Consider the following 17,828-nt stretch of genomic DNA (forward strand, 5'->3'; position numbering starts at 1 on the left):
CTGTTTAATTTTGTGTTCAGCATATTGTAAATTTTATTTCCTTGATAAACCATGTTCACTCTTAACAGTCAAAATTGTGATTATTCAGAACACCAACTCCTTCACAGTGTTGGTTAGTGGATATTTCAGTGCTGTTCTTTTCTGGTTGCCTCATGAGCGCCATGTTGCAGAGAGATTGTTTTTCCCATGTTGCAGAGAGATTAACAGTGGTGTGTGTATTTTGGAAGGTTATTGAAGAAATTGAAGAAATGATGCAGGAATCTCCAGACCCAGAAGATGACGAGACACCCACGCAGTCAGATCGGCTGTCGATGCTGTCCCAGGAAATCCAGACTCTTAAGAGGTCCAGTACTAGCAGTTATGAAGAGAGTAAGACACCCTCCTTCAATCCATGCTCCTTAGACTTCCTGTGCACCTCAAACCATCTCCAGAAAGCTTTCACCCCAAAGGCTAAGTTATGCACCCTTCTTCAGCCCTCTAGTAATGCTCGGGCATATTTTTATTATTGCTTAGGGACTTTGTCACTTTCACCTTTGAATCCTGTACTAGTCAGCTTGGGCTGTGTAACGAAGTACCACATGCCGGGGGCTTAAGCAACGGGAATTTATCCTCTCAGAGGTCTGGAGGCTAGAGGTTCAAGATGAAGGTGTTGGCAGGTTTGGTTTCTTCTGGGGTCTCTCTCCTTGGCTTGTAGATGTCTTCTCTCTGTCCTCCCGTGGTCTTCTCTTTGCATGTATCTCTGTCCTAATCTTGTCATTTTATAAGGACACCACTCACACTGGATTAGAGCCCACCCTAACAACCTCATTTTAACTTAATTATCTTTGTAAAGACCCCATCTCCAAATACAGTCACACTCTGAGGTCCTGGGTGTTGGGACTTTAGTGACATCATAGCCTCACATGAGGAGAAGTGCTGAGAAAAATCTGAAGTGGGCTTTAGGGAGTAGGCCTTCCTCCTTTCTTCCCAGTCTTCAAAAAAATTCACATATTGGGCCATATGTGATTAAATATGTATTTAGTTTAATTGTTTCAAATCGACTTCTGTCTTTTGAAGTGTGCTAGAACCCTGCTAAGTTGCTTGCAGTTTCTTGTCAGCAGGTAGTTTGGGTACTCTCCCTTAGCTTTTGTGTTTGTTCTGTTTCTTGTTCAAGGTTTTTTTAGTCTTGACTGGAGTGCTGTTGGTGGGATGATTGAGTTAGACAAGTAAAGAATGTTGTTACACTTCTCAGCCTCTTGAGAAGTAACTTTGCTGCCTACCTCTGCTCAGTCCTGCCCACCAGAAGTTTGAGGATTATGAGAAGATTGTGAACAGTTTCATTGCTTAGAGTATGGTGTCTGCTCTTTTGGCATGAAACCCCCTGTTGTGCTCGTCTCCCGAAACATTTTTGTCTTAGTTTCTGCTGTGCTTTGCTTCTGGCCGCAGGAGTAAAAAGGCTCTCGGTATCTGAATTAAATGAGCTACTGGAAGAAATTGAGACTGCCATCAAGGAATACTCCGAGGAGCTGGTGCAGCAGCTGGCCCTGCGAGATGAGCTGGAGTTCGAAAAGGAAGTGAAAAACAGCTTCATTTCTGTTCTCATTGAAGTGCAGAACAAACAGAAAGAGCACAAAGAAACAGCCAAAAAGAAAAAGAAACTCAAGAATGGCAGCTCTCAGAATGGGAAGAACGAGAGAAGTCATATGCCCGGCACAGTAAGTGGTGTTTCGCAGGAGTCCTTGAGCACTTGGAAGCTGCTTCCGTGGTGGTCCCAGCGCTCCAGGCCCCAGGCAGGCAGGCGGCGCCTACGCATGCGAGTGCTTCTCACCGCGGCGCCCACAGGTTCTGGTGGAGAATGCCACTGTGCTCAGCAGTTTCAGAAAGGGGTTCTCTGGGTGAGGACACAGTGGTTTTCTGGGTATGGTCAGGGGAGAGGTAAGTGGAAGGAAGAGGAGGAAGAAAGAAGGAGGGTGTCTTAAAGGTATCAGAGCATTAACAGTGATTATTTATGTTTGGCTGGTGGGCGTATGAATGGTATTATTTTCTTATTTTTGCTCATCTTGCAGGAGTCGTATAATAAACAATTAAAAGGGGGTGCCTGTAAGGGTTGCTGAACTGTGCTGAGCCTGAAAGCACAGACTGATTCACAGTCAGATTCCTCCTGATTTTTATCAGCGAAGTTGGAACATGAAGGCATTGGAGGCAGTTATGTGACATAAGCCATTTGCCTGAGTGTTTGGCAGATTAGAATATTTCTGACCGGGGACGAAAAAGTTGAGAATATGTGCGTCTTTGACTCTTTATGTAAAATTTCTTGTTTTCTGCTTTTTCAGTTTTCTTAAGTGGTCCTCTTAATTTCACGTGGTTAAAATCCATCATAAACATTAATTTTATGAGATGCGTTTCTTTATTGGTCTTAGGGCCATTTCATTTTTTTTTGATCATTTGAGGCCTTATATGTTGCCACCTTCGTATTATTTGTGTGTGAAGAAATGTCAGTTTTGTTTTTTTGGACTATAATGGTTGTCCAGAGGGATCCATTTTTCTAAGAGGAATGTCCCTTTTTCATTCTTGATACTGATAACCTGGTAATACGAATTATCACAGACTAGCTATTATGGTTTGTAATAATGTAAGTTCTGCCTTTAAGTCTTGATTTGTTTTTTTCTAAAGAATACTTATATCAGAGAAGTAGTTCTCACTAACCAGCCTCTCATGGAATCCAGGAAAGAGAATGCAGTTCTGGGTTGCTGGGTCACCAATGAGCAGTTGATACAAACAAAGAGATCTCGCCGTTTAGCCCATTCGTTGTCTGCTTGGGCCTGTGAGTAAATACATGGTCTTAGTGTGATGTCCACTTGTGTATAGAAAGGACATAGCTTCAAAACATTTGTTTGAATATACAGTTCTGGAAAGTGTGCTTTAAATTTCTGGAGCAAAATTTGGATGTCATATTTTTAAAAACATTGCACCTTTAACTTGCCCTATTATACAAGTGTGATTAAATGAAATGCTTAGTCAAAAAGTCATAGCGTGGTTGGTAATTTCTGTCTGTCTGTTTTTAGGAATTACATGTAAACCCTCCATTTATTGGTGTTAACACTTGGCTGAGGAAAATAAATTTGTCCCTAGAGGGGTTTAAAGGCTTCTTTTTGTAACTCCTATATAAAAAGGGTTAGAGTGGATTCACTGTGTAATTGTACATGGCATTTATATTGAGAAATGGATTTGGCAAGGCAAGATTTAGCTCTTACTCGAACCTTTATGAGTCATGAAATAGATTCATAGTAAAAGTCCATTTTTTTCACAGTATTTGGACTTGCGAAGTTGCTTCTCGAGTCCTGATCTACTATTTGTAACAAAACCTTTAATCAGGTTACTGATGGCCTTGCTGAGCTCGTGGTGCTGGTTCCCTCTAAGCTGGAGAAAGACCATCCCATCTGTGACTCAAGGAGCCTGAAACCTATGATTCTGAAAATAGTGGTGGGTGGCTCAAAAGAACCTTAAAGTGAAGTGGCCAATTGGATAAACAGATTGCAAAGGATAGTACTTTGTTAGACACTTCATAGAACACATGGTTTGGGCAGAGCCTGATCTCTAAGAGTTAGTTATCAGTGACACAAATTTCTAAAAATTGGTGACCTTCTTACAGATACCATGTATTACCTGGTTTCTAACAACATTGGTCGCGTTTTTCTTTTTGCCATAGATATTTTTGTTTTATTAGCAGGACGTGGTTTTCTTTCCTTAAGCATGGAGTAGCCTTCCTTCCATTTTTCCTTAAACATGTTTCACTGAAACAAAACATCAGTTTGTAGTTGGTATAACCCTCTATCCATGTTTGCTAGCTGTTTGTTTTGGTCCAAAGATACTGTAATGAAATATCTGGGTGGGACTAGAGCAGAGTTAAACTATTTAGGTGTTAATTTTGGAGACATTTTGTTTCAAACATTTTCTGTAGGGAAAAAAAAATTGGGGGCTGAGGGATGCTATTTAGATTGAGCACTAGACAGTTTTGGGGAGACAATTGGGGAGGGGCGTAGAAATACTATTAAATATAAAGTATTGAGTATCTTATACAAGTGAAATCTTATCTTGCTTTGTTTTAATTTTTAAAATCTGCATGTTGGATAAGACAAAGAAATATCCGTTCAGCAAATGAATGACTAGGAGTGTAAGAAAGAAAGACTAGAGAGTGTAATTTCTGGTAGTAATAAATGCCACCAAGACAATAAAAGGCTGGGTAAGGCGGTCGGTAGCAAAGCTGCCGGAGAGCTGTTTTCTGTAGGGTGGTCACTATGTCACTGCTCCTCCTGATGGGCAAGGTCGGTTGTCCTGTCCTTTTCCAGGTCTCTGTTTGGAGAGGAGGTTAGAGGATGGTTCTTCTCTTTAGGAAATGAGACTTAAGAGAGCAGAAAACTGTATCTCCTATGTCCTGTTGTTCAGCATCAGGAGAAAGAGAGCGGTGGGAGTGGAGATTGGAATGGTTGATGGATACTGTCTGTTAATCACTGTGATGACCTGTGTGCATTTCTTTGAACTGACTGTGCTCTTTGGGCCTTGGTGCTTTTATACGTGTCCTTTCCTTTTCTGGAGAGCCCCGCTTTTCCTGTTTCCCCTAGTCCACTTGGAGGACTTTTTTTTTTTTTTTTTTTTTAAGTCGACCTTCAAGCATTGTCTTCCTTTCTTAGAGCCTTCCTCGGTGACTCTTCCTCCAATGCAGAATTGACTAGTCTCTCCTTTTGGGGGGGTTAGTATTATTCCTCGTGACTGTTTCTTTTGTCACGGTCACACAGGACTGCAGGTTTTTTTGTTTTCATGTCTGTCTCTGTCAGGTTCCCTAAGGATAGGAAATGTAACTTTATCTTCTTTTATATCCTTAAGTGTAACATTAAGTACTCATTTTTCTGCTGAGTAAATGTGTGAAAGAAAGATAAACTTGCAAATCTGTATTTCTACCTTGGAATCTTCTGTCAGGTGTCAAACCCATGGAGGCTGAGTAGCCTATTGATTAAGAACTTTGGGGGAAGAGCTGTGTTTGAATCCTGCTCCTGTCACTGAGTACATCTATCTCCCTTTGAGTTTTGGGAGGACTAAATGAAATAATGTGTGTTAAGACTAGCATATATCCTGAGTAAATGCTAGTTATTATATGTCCAACTGCCTACTAGCTAGTTGTCTCTGGAATTTATCAAACTAAAGTTACCATTTTCCTAAGGTTGAATGTAGTTCTTATATATTTTTCTTTTGGTTAGTGGAACAGTCTACTCATTCACTGATATCCGTGGAATTTCTGAGTCAAAGGATATACAGTTTTGGAGCGTTTTCAAATTGTTCTACAGAAATGAACCTAGTAATAGTGTGAGTGAGCGACCATTTCCCCACACTTCCAGCCAACAACGGATATTATTAGCCTTTCGATCTTTTGTTGATCTGAAAGGCAAATAATGGTTTGATCCATTGACTTCTGTATTCTCTTGTGAGTTGCCTGTTAAGTCACATAAGAGATGTTTTTCATATTTATGAGGTACACATACTTTTAATCTCATAGTATCATAATTTATCATCATCAGCCTTCCCAAAGGCTCATTCACATTGTTTCATTGTTCAGCATCTCACCTAATTTTTGCTACTTTGCACATCATGTAATGCCTGTTTGTTAAATTGAAACTTCACTATAAAGGAGATACAATCCCAGAGGATTTGGAGTTGTCATATTTGAATTATTGTTCTATCAGGTGGTCTTTTAAATTTTATTTTTTTGCCAATCTTCTGTTTGTATTGAATAGAGTCACAGATTATTGAATTTCAGTGGCAGTTCCCATGAGTACAAGAACAAGTCCAAGTATACCAGTTACATTTTATTTTTTAAATTTTATTTTTAAAAAGTATTTATTTATTTTGAGAGAGAGAGTGGGTGGGAGAGAGAGACCGAGAGAGAGGGAGAGCGAGCGAACCCCAAGCAGGCTCCACACTGTCAGTGCAGAGCCCGATGTGGGGCTTGAACTCATGAACTGTGAGATCATGACCGAGCTGAAATCAAGAGTCAGACACTCAACTGGATGAGCCACCCAGGCGTCCCACTAGGTATGTTTTAATTTAGCAGTGGTTGTCACCTAGAGTTACCTGAAGTTGTAAAGATATTAATGGGTACTCGCTTGGCATCATACCTCGGCGTATGGATGAAATGGCCATATTTCCTCCTTTAGAATCCAGTAATGTTTTTAAATTAAAAGTCACATGTAAGGTTATGTATTCTAAGTCTAGGGTTGCGAAGATAGGAATGAATAGTTTTCTGTTTGCCATAATCACATTGAACTTTCAAGAGCGAGTTATCATGTGTTGGACTTAGCACCAGCAAAAATGTATAATTGCTTCAGTATAACCCGAAGAAGTTTATTTTGAAAACTCGTGGGGTATTAGGAATCAGTAACTCTGTTGTGAAAAGAATCATATTGCCCTGGTCTATTGCTTTTGGGGGTCGGGGAGATAACTGCTTCAAGATGGGGGACAGCTAGGGCTTGGATGATAGATACTCTTTCTTATATCTTTCTTTCACAGATGCATTGCTCTGTATTTATGAGTCATTTAGCTCAGATTATGATGAATAGTCAAATCTATTTTGTTTCTCTTTTGCATGCAAAAATGCACCAGTAATAGTTTTCATTTAATCTTCACCAAAGCTGACTTTAAGGTAAGAGAAATTTATTTTCATTTAGATAGCTCCTATTAGATTGTTCTGAAGTTATTCCAAATTGTGCTAGCTCTTAGCTTAGAAGGATCTGTTCTGATACACCTACTTGAATTTGGGGCTTTTGTTTATAATAAGGTACAACTAGCTTTTTTTCTTCCCTTTTTCCTTCTTTCTAATTTGGAATTTTTAAATTTCGCATTTGCTAAGATGATACAGACTGAGGATTGACAAGGCAAACTACTGCCGGAAGGCCAAATTGGCCCTCTACCTGTTTTATAAATAAAGTTTTATTGGAATACAGCCATGTCCATTCATTTCCATATGGTCTATGGCTGCTTTGGTGTTACAAGGACAGAACGGGATAGTTGTGACAGAGACTGTGTGGACTATAAACTTAAAATATTAACTCTCTGGCCCTTTATAGGAAAAGTTGGCCAACTCCTGATTTAGACTAAAATTGAGTAAAATTAAAAATTTGAAGAAAAAAAGATGCAAACTCCATTTAAGTGAGTTTGTATAAAAAGATCACTATACTATGACTAAAATTTATTATAAAATTTAACCTTATCTGTGTGTGTTGAGTTCTCCTTTCCTCAGAGCCCCATCCAGCAGCCTGAGTTGTGCCTACATGTGGTGATGCCTTGACCAGTCCATCTCCAAGCCACATGCCTCAGGCAACCTGCCTAGCAATAGACCTTTGTGTCAGATTCCCAGTAGCTAAGTGAAGAGAGCCCGCGGTAGACCAGTTGTCCTCTAGATTTGGGGCCAAATGAAAAACTTAAAAATGTTGGCAGTCCTCTGGGTACATTGTATTTATAGACAGCAAAAAATAGTAGTTTAAAGAAGATAGAATAGAAATGGAAAAAAGGACTGATTCCCTTCCCCCACTTTTTCTAAGTAGTGGTACTTGAGAAGATAAAGTTTACCCTATATATGTGAATGTAAATATTAATATATTTTTGGCAGTAATTTGTTGGTTATATTTGATAGCATTTCTCTGCAAATTTCTTGTTTCTTTTTTAAAGTATAGTTGACACAAGGTTACATTAGTGGCAGGTGTATAGCATAGTGATTTGGCAACTCTATACGTTATGCTATGCTCATCACAAGTGTAGCTCCCATCTGTCACCATACAATGCTATTACAAGAACACTGATTATATTCCCTATGATGTACCTTTCATCCCCGTAGCTTATTCATTCCCTAACTGGAGACCTGTACCTCCCACTCACCTTCATCCATTTGCACTCCCATTCCCCTGGCAACTACCAATTTGTTCTCTGTATTTATGGGTCTGTTTCTGGTGTTTGTTTATTCTTCATTTTTTTTTTTTTTTAGATTCCATATAGAAGTGAAATAATATGGTATTTGTAGGACTTACTCATGTAGCATAATACACTCTAGGGCCATCCATGCTATTGCAAAGGGTAAGAACTCATTTTTTTTTTATGACTGAGTAATATTCCATTGCATGTGTGTTGATGGACATATCTTGACTATTGTAAATAATTCTGCAGTAAATATAGGTGGTGCATATATCTTTATGAATTGGTTTTTTTGTTTTCCTTGGGATCCAGTCAGTAGTAGATCATATGGTATTGCTATTTTTAATTTTTTAAGGAGTCTCCATATTTTTTTTCATGGTGGTTGCACCAATTTACATTCCCATTAACAGTGCATGAGGGTTCTCTTTCCTCCACATTCTCGCCAACACTTGTTATTTCTTGACTTTTTTGATAACAGCCATTCTGACAGGCATGAGGTGATATCTCATTATGGTTTTGATTTGTATTTTCTTGATGGTTAGTGATGTTTGAGCATCTTTTCATGTTTCTGTTGGCCTTCTATATGTCTTCTTTGGAAAAGTGTCTACTTAGGTCCTCTGCCCATTAAAATTTTTTTTGTGTGTATGTTTGAGACAGAGAGCGTGAGTGGGGGAGGGGCAGAGAGAGAGGGAGACACAGAATCCAAAGTGGGCTCCAGGCTCTGAGCTGTCAGCACAGAGCCCAACACAGGGCTTGAACTCACAAACCCACAAGATCATGACCTGAACTGAAGTCAGATGCTTAACTGACTGAGCCACCCAGGTGCCCCTATTTATGGGCTTTCTAACTAGTTCTGTTGATCTGTATAACCATTTTTGTGCCAGTACCATACTATTTGATTACTAGTTTTGTAGTATATCTTGATATCTGGGATTGTGATACCTCCAGCTTTGTTCTTTTTCAAGATTGCTTTGACTATTCGGGTCTTTTGTGGTTCCATACACATTTTAGGATTATTTGTTCTAGTTCTGTAAAAAATATTACTGGTATTTGGATAGGGATTGTGCTGAATCTGTAGATTGCTTTGGGTATTGTGGACATTTTAACATTATTGATTCATCCAATCCATGAGCGTCTTTCTCATGGTATATCTTTCCATTTGTTTGTGTTGTCTTTAATTTCTTTCGTCAGTGTTTTATATAAGTTCTCAGAGTACAGGTCTTTCATCTTCTTGGTTAAATTTATTCCTAGGTAATCTATTCTTTTTGATGCAGTTGAAAATTGGATTGTTTTCTTTATTTCTCTTCTGCTACTTTGTATTAGTGTATAAAAACACAACAGATTTCTGTGTATTAATTTTATATCCTGAAACTTTACCGAACCCATTTATTCTAGTATTCTGGTAGTCTTAAGAGTTTTGTAGATGTACTAACATGCATTTGCAAATAGAGTTTAACTTCTTCCTTACCTATTTGGATGCCTTTTATGTCTTGTCTGATTGCTGTGGCTAGCGTTTCCAGTATTGTGTTGAATAAAAGTGGCAAAAGAGGACCTTGTCATGTTCCTAAAGCTTTTCCTTAAGAGTATTGTGTTAGCTGTGGGTTTGTCATCTATCGCCTTTATTAGGTTGAGGTACATTCCTTCTTAAACCCACTTTATTGAGAGTTTTTATCATAAACACCTGTTGAGTTTTGTCAGATGCTTTTTCCTGCATCTGTTGAGATGATCATATGGTTTTTATCTTTCATGTTGTTAATGTGATACATCACTTTGATTGATTTGTGAATATTGAACCATCCTTGCATCCCTGCAATGAATCCCACTTAATTAAGGTGAGTGATTCTTTTAATGTATTGTGGAATTTGGTTTGCTAATATTGTGTTGGGGATTTTTGCATAAATGCTCATTAGGAATATTGGCTTGTAGTTTTCTTTTTTTTGGAGTGTCTTTGGTTTTGGGATAATGCTGGCCTCATAGAATGAATTTGGAAGCTTTCCCTCCTCTTTTTTTTTTTTTTTTTTTTTAATAGTTTGAAGAGGATAGGTATCAACTCTAAATGTTTGGTAAGATTCACCTGTGAATCCATCTAGTTCTGGACTTTTTGTTTGTTGAGAGTTTCTGATTACTGATTAAGTTTTGTTATTAGTAATCAGCCTGTTCACATTTTCTATTCCTTCCTGATTTAGTTTTGGAAGATTGTATGTTTTTAGGGATTTATCCATCTCTTCTAAGTTGTCCAGTTTGTTAGCATATAATTTTTGATAGTTTCTTATAGTCTTTTGTATTTTTCCTTATTATAATAAGTATTCCTAAAAAATTAGCATTAGGGCCATAAAATGGAAGGTCGGTGTAGGATGGAGAGAAACTTGGATGTGTATTATTTATTGTTTTAATGCTGCACACCTATGAATTATTAGTTTAGATGTAGAACACATTTATTTTATGAGAAATAGTTCTGCCTAGACAAATGTATGTCACTACCAGTTTTTGTTAATCATTATCTACTATTGATTTTTTGCAACTGTCTTTTTGTGACTGGTAATAGTGAGCTTTCATGACACAGCAGTTAACTTAGTAAAAATCAGGAGTCTATTCTTGACTTCTTATGCCTTGGAGAGGTTTGCTAATTGTTTGTTAATATAACAGAAATTCACATAAAGCCTTGATATGGCAGGAAATTGTATTCTTTCTTTTTTCTTCCAAGATTTTGTTTAATTCCAGTTAGTTAACATATAGTGTAGTATTAGTTTCAGGAGAATTTAGTGATTCATCACGTACATATAACACCCAGTGCTCATCACAAGTGCCTTCCTTAATGCCCATCACCCATTTAGTCCATTCCCCTACCAACCTCCTGTCCACCAACTGTCAATTTGTTCTCTATAGTTAAGAGTCTCTTGGGGATCCTGGGTGACTCAGTCGGTTAAGCATCCAGCTCTTGATTTAGGCTCAGGTCATGATCTGACTGTTTGTGAGACAGCCCTGCATTGGTCTCTGTGCTGACAGTGCAGAGCCTGCTTGGGATTCTCTCTGTCTGTCTCTCTCTGACCCTCCTGCCTGTGGTCATGCTTGCTCTCTCTCAAAATAAATAAACTTAAAAAAAAGTCTCTTATGGTTTGCCTTCCCTCTCTGTTTTTATCTTATTTTACTTTTCCTTCACTTCCCCTATGTTTATCTGTTTTGTTTTTGAAATTCCACATGAGTGAAATCATATGGTATTTGTCTTTCTCTGATTGACTTATCTTGCTTAGCATAATACACTCTAGTTCTGTCTATGTCATTGCAAATGGCAAGATTTCATTCTTTTTGATCACTGAGTAATATTCCATTGTGTATGTATATATACACACCACATTTTCTTTATTCATTCATCAGTCAGTGGACATTTGGCTTCTTTCCATGATTTGGCTATTGTTGACAGTGCTGCTATAAACATTGGGGTGCATGGGGGTGCATTGGGGTGCATTGGGGAATCAGTATTTTTATATCCTTTGGGTAAATACCTAGTAGTGCAGTTAATTCAACACCCAAAAAATTAATATTCCAGTTAAGAAATGGGCAGAATATATGAACAGATATTTCCCCCAAGAAGACATACAAATGGCTGACAGACACATGAAAAAATGCTCAGCATCACTCATCATCAGGGAGATACAGATCAAAACCACAATGAGATACCTGTCAGAATGGCTAACATTAACAACGCAGGAAACAATAGATGTTGATGTGGATTCAGAGAAAGGGGAACCCTCCCACACTGTTGGTAGGAGTGCAAACTGATGCAGCCACTCTGAAAACAGTGTGGAGGTTTCTCAGAGAGTTAAAGATAGAGCTACCCTATGACCCCACAATTGCACTACTAGTTATTTATCTTATTATATACTTAGGGTATTCGTAAGTATCAGGAAATAATGTATAAAATTAGCAGGGTTAATTATTTTACCCTAGTTTCAGTAGCTTTGAAAATTTTTGCTAACACTTAATTACCATATTAATATTAAGTTACTTAAAAATTTAAAAAGATCTTCAAATAGAAAAAATTAAATTGATACTGTTCCATTTAACTCCTAACTTAGAAAATCTTCATACCATACCTTTCTGTTCTGAGAGTGAAATTCCAAAATAATAGTGTAATATTCAAGACATTTTCAAATATTTATCTGCTTTGGTTTAGTTCATATTTTCTAATTTACTTGGATCTGCTTTTTCTCTACAGAAAGTTTTTCACTATAATTTGCATTTATAACTGCTTTGTAATTCACATGAAAACTATTTGATTTGAGGGGCACCTGGGTGGCTCAGTCAGTTGAGTCTGCAACTCTTGATTTCTGCTCAGGTCATTATCCTGGGGTTGTGGCATCGAGCCCTGTGTCAGGCTCTGCGCTGGGCATGGAGTCTGCTTGGGATTCTCTCTCTCCCTCTGCCCCTCTCCCCTGCTTGCACGCTTACTCTCTCTCAAAAAAAAAAATTAAAGAAAATATTTGATTTGAAGAAGTGTGAACACAAGCAGACTAAATTTTTACACCTTAGGTAATACCTTAATTATTTGAATATCTGTGCTTTCTATTTTTTTTTTTGAATGTAACTATTGCTTTCAATTCTGGTTTTCTTTCTTTCTTTTTTTTTTTTTTTGAGACTTTATTTTTTATTTTTTTAAATTTACATCCAAATTAGTTAGCATCTAGTGCAACAATGATTTCAGGAGTAGATTCCTTAGTGCCCCTTACCCCTTTAGCCCATCCCCCCTCCCACAACCCCTCCTGTAACCTCAGTTTGTTCTCCATATTTATGAGTCTCTTCTGTTTTGTCCCCCTCCCTGTTTTTATATTATTTTTGTTTCCCTTCCCTTATGTTCATCTGTTTTATCTCTTAAAGTCCTCATATGAATGAAGTCATATGATTTTTGTCTTTCTCTGACTAATTTCACTTAGCATAATACCCTCCAGTTCCAGCATGTAGTTGCAAATGGCAAGATTTCATTCTTTTTAATTGCCGAATAATACTCCATTGTGTGTGTGTGTGTGTATGTATACACACACATATATATACCACATCTTCTTTGTCCATTCATCCATCGATGGACATTTGGGCTCTTTCCATTCTTTGGCTATTGTTGATAGTTCTGCTATAAACATGGGGGTGCATGTGTCCCTTTGAAACAGCACACCTCTATCCTTTGGATGAATGCCTAATAGCGCAATTGCTGGGTCATAGGGTAGGTCTATTTTTAGTTTTTTGAGGAACCTCCATACTGTTTTCCAGAGTGGCTGCACCAGCTTGCATTCCCATCAATTCTGTTTTTCTTATGTTTTGTGTTTTGATTATTTTAAGAATGTGAAATTAAAACTATTGTTCTAGAAGTTAATATTTGAAAATTTTGTCATTTAAACTATTGCAAATGATGTGATTTATAAGGAACAATAATTATGTTTGAATTTCACTTCCTTTTGAACCTCCTGAGTAAAAAGAATATTAATGAAGTCAGAGCATAAGTTAGGATATGAGTCCGAAATAGATGAAAAGCATTTCTTAATTGCTTTTTCTAACCTTTTTTTCTGACACTGAGCTTTGAATTTGGGATTTTTAAAGATTTCCTGCTAGTTAGAGATCTGTGCCAGTGGGTGTCAGATGAGGCTTAGAGAAAAGTCTGATAGCAGGAATTAGTTTGAATTTCCTGGCCTCCTGGTTAGTTTCGCTCTTCCCTGTCTTGGATCCTGCTTTCTGTGAAATTAGTTAAACTGGTGAATGTGTGAAGAGAATGATTTGATATATTTAGGACTCCAGAGAAGGATTAACAGACCACATCGCTGTATCCGATTCTTGTTGCTTGTTGGTTTCCATAGTGTTTTCTAGCTCTTTACTTTTTTATTGTTCAGAAAGATCTTGAGTTACCTGCAAGTGTAACTTGTTTTCTGTTTAAGCTTTTTGGATGATTTGTGTATTTAGTCATAGACAGCAGTGTGTTTTCTTTGTGTTGTCTTAAGTCCTTTAAGCTAGAGACTATAATCAGGAGTGTTTTATTTCACAGTGGCCATTTTATTTATATGAGGAGAACTTAGACTGCTCATTACTTGTTCTGGAGAAAAGTAGAAGGTGTGGTTACTTCTTTTTGGGAGCTGTGTCCCAAATGTTATTCTAGCCTTTTTAGAGGAATGTTTTGAATATTTTTGGATATCTATATTTGCTGAACGCTTTGCTAAGTGATTCCCATGGACTCCTCACAACGACCCTATAGATTTTGTTCATATTTCTTTTGCTCACAGAACCCGTGTGCCCTGGCGCGATGATGTGCAAGTTATGCAGAGACGCGTGCAAGGGACCCTTGGCCCTGTGTTGCTGCTTCTGAGCTGTGCAGACATGCTGTCTGCGGGCTTGGGAATCTTGGCTCCTTTCTTCTTTCAGATTTTTATAATTTTTGTTTTTAATCTCCTATATCTTGTTTATACTTTGTTGCTCCTGGTTTTGTATGGGAAAAGATTCCAGAGAATGACTGATTTTGAGACTTAATACATACTCATGCCAGGGAAGGAAATGGTCATGAGGCAGTTGTGAGTGTTCTCATTGTAAATCATGCGAGTGGAGCCCCGTATTGAGTAAACTTCTTCCCCCGTCCTTACCAGGTGACTTTGGCACTTTGTCAGCAGTGAGGGAAACAATAAAGTAAATACTGTAATGCTTAATCATTTTCCTGCTTATAAATGGGCTCATATAAAAAATTCCATTCTGAGAAGCGCATTTTACAGAGCTATTAACTCCTTTGTAAAAAATACGGTGGAAACAGATGGATAGATTGCAAAATAACTTGAGACTCCCAGCATCTTCCCTAGCTCTTCACTTTGAATTTGAACATTTGGATCCTTCAAATTTGGAAATGGTAGATTAAGTGGAAATAGGATTGAGCTTTCTGACATAACTTAATATTGCAGTTGTTTATTTCAGTTAAACAAAAGTAAGAAGTCTTTAATGTCCTTTATGTCATTGAGCATTCCTAACCTTGAGGCTTCAGAAAGTGCTTTGACATGTCGGTAGTACTTTTGCCGTGAGAAATGTTCAACAAAGAAATGCTTCTCTCTTTCTCTTCTTCCTCCCCCCACCCCCAATAAAATTTCAGCGTCAACAAAATCTTCCCTCTGGCCCAGTTTAGTACCAGAAGCACCTAATCACACCATGTCTGCTCTCAAGGTCATACATGTAGTGCTTCTAAATGAGGTGATGTTTACTAAAAAAGTAAATTTAATCTGTCTCTGAGGTTTTATCTTTTTAAAATTCATTTTGCCTTCCAGAAGAGTGTATTGTTTGGAATTTATAGGGCAATTGTAAAACCATCTATCGTGTGCTCTGTGGAGCTCGTTTCCTGTTTCTTCCCTGTCCCCTCGCCTGCTCTTTCTGTTCCTTGATCCTTCTAGTTCACCGATCTTCTCCTGGCTGCTCTTTTGTTATCCTAGGGGCTTTGTATTTCGTAGTCACCCCATTGTTTTACAAACCTTGTCAACAAGATTATTTATCTTACTTTATTAATCTCACGTTGACTTCCTAGACCAGGTTCTTCAGTGGACTTTTTCAGGGCTCCGTTGTTGACTTCTTTGGCAGAAAACTTTCTATCTTGTCACGTCATCTTTCTTCTGTTCACCTTCAGATTATTTTTGCCTCTTAGCTCTTTTAAAAAAATTTTTTTCTCCTGCAAAAAGTCAAGAGAACAAATTTGTCTCCTCATGCTGTGGTTGTCACAGGCTCTAAGCTGCTTGGGCTGTGGTCTTAGAAGTGTTAAACTCTGGCTTAGCACACATCTGTAAATGCCACTGCAGTAGATAACTCTGAATATATCATCTGGGTGTGCATTTCTGCCATTCTAGAGCACTTATAGCCTTATGTGAACTGTCAGTCCTGTTCTGTTGTGTGTTTATGTGTGTTTTTGATTTTTGTGTGCCCTCTTAAAGAAACCATGTGGCAACTTGGTTGAGATAATTCATAGATTCATACAATTTACGGATAAGAGTGCTTTAAAATGATATCATTTCATCACCTATTTTACTGGTGAGGAAACAGACCTCAGCGAGTTCAGGGACCGCCCTCACGTCAGACGTTAGTGGGAAGCCTGGGAGAGAATACCCATCTCTGCTTTCTAGTCCAGCATTTTTCGATCCAAGTTGACTCTTGAAAAATTTTCTCATTTCAAATACTTTTGATTAAGGTGTGATTCCTAGTTTCATCCCCATGTCTGGAAGTACGTCACTGGCATAGGTAATCATTGCTAAAGAATTCTGTAATTTATGCCAGTGACTATCGATCAAGTGCCTCCTGCATGATGAGGATGCATTTGTGCTTTGTTGGCATACAAAAGAAGTATCTGAGGTTATTTCTGCCCTCGACAATTTTGAGAACTTAGTTGAATTTATTAAAAATTAACCCAAACTTTCTTTTTTCTTTTTCTGCTGTTTCTTTATATCTTGTGCTTCACCCCCACCTTAAAACATATCTTGAATATCTACTCTTACTGCTGTGAGACAAACATACATTGATCTCTAATTGTGTGTCAGGCATGAGTGTTTAGGATGCAGAGTTAATCCCAGCGTCCAGGGGCATGCTGCCTGTGGGTTGGGGATCCAGCTCACAAACCATGCAGTGCGCTTTATGCAGTGATTCTCAACCAGGCCAATTTTGCCTCCCTGTAAGGCATTAGGCAGTGTCCGAAAACGTTTGTCCTTGTCACACTGGATGGGGTGGGGGCAGTGCTACTAGCGTTCTGAGTAGAGGCCAGTGATGCTGTTCAACATCCCACAGTGCATCAGACTGCCCCCCCCCCCACCCAACCAACAACTACCTGACTCCAAATGTCAGTACTGTCAAGGTTGAGAAACCTAGGTATAGAGTGATCATTGCTATATCCAAAACAGCTACCATGTTCTTGATGTGTTTAGTGCCTGGTACTGTCTCATGATACAGGTGTGGATACGTTACTAGTGCCCCTGGGTTGGTTTGGGTGTCTGGGAAGGCTGAGTTGAATCTGGAGGACAAGAAGAAAGGACAGGAAAGGTAAGCAGAGGGAGTGGTGTGGGCAGCCATCTAGAGGTGACAGGGCCATCTGGGGCCCTGCAGGTTGTTCATTATGGCTAGACGTTGAGAGAGAATGCTGAAAGCGAGAGAGAGAGAGAGAGAGAGAGAGAGAGGGAAGAGAGAGGGAGAGAGAGAGAGGGGGAGAGAGAGGGAGAGAGAGAGGGAACAAACCTCAAGAAGAGGGTGAGGAGGTAGAAAAGGAGAGCCTGGAAGTGGTAGCCTTGTATGTCATGCTAAGGCATTTGGGTCTTTATGTAAAGGCTGTAGGAAACCAAAAAGAGGTTTTAAGTGGATCATCACATGTTCAGATTTGTCTTTTGGAAGGGCAACTTCAGTGTTTCAAGGAGAACTAATTGGAAGGGAGCAACTAGAGATAAGAAATTGACTCAGAGGCTGTTGCACTCATTCAGGTAGGAAATGAGCCTAGACGTTACAGTGGGGGTGGGAAAATGGTTGAATTTCAGAGATACAAGAGAGGTTGAATCTATTCATTGGGTACCAGGGAAGAGAGGATCAAGCGCCGGGTCACTGATCCCTGACTTGGGCAAGCATAGCTAGAACACATGTACCCCTTCCCCAAAGGGAGATGCACAGGTCTGTCAACAGCAACCACATCGGGCTTCAAGCCTGGCATCTTTGGGGAACGCCTGCCCTTCCTGTTGGCGCTGGATGTAACCCCTGTGATGCAGAGGTGAACCTGCCGTGTTAGCACATCCACCCACAAAGATGGAGTGAGAACAGGGCCGCTGCGATAAAAACTTATGCGGAGGTGGGGAGAGAAATGCTCAGTAGCTACTATTTCACATTCTGTTGCAGAAGCATAACAGGACCCCTGC

General features: G+C 38.9%; 1 protein-coding gene across 4 annotated transcripts in view; it reads left to right on the forward strand.

Moving 5' to 3' along the window:
- The window catches only part of FEZ2 (fasciculation and elongation protein zeta 2), a 42,828-nt gene that overhangs the window by 12,664 nt on the left and 12,336 nt on the right, over positions 1-17,828 (forward strand). For all 4 annotated transcript variants that reach the window (XM_023251966.2, XM_023251967.2, XR_006595819.1 and 1 more), the window contains exons 4-5: positions 228-369; positions 1,426-1,694. In XM_023251966.2, the coding sequence (XP_023107734.1) occupies positions 228-369; positions 1,426-1,694 (411 nt within the window). The remainder of the gene's footprint in view (positions 1-227; positions 370-1,425; positions 1,695-17,828) is intronic.

The sequence above is a fragment of the Felis catus genome, chromosome A3, assembly GCF_018350175.1.
Source record: "Felis catus isolate Fca126 chromosome A3, F.catus_Fca126_mat1.0, whole genome shotgun sequence".
Lineage (NCBI taxonomy): Eukaryota > Metazoa > Chordata > Mammalia > Carnivora > Felidae > Felis > Felis catus.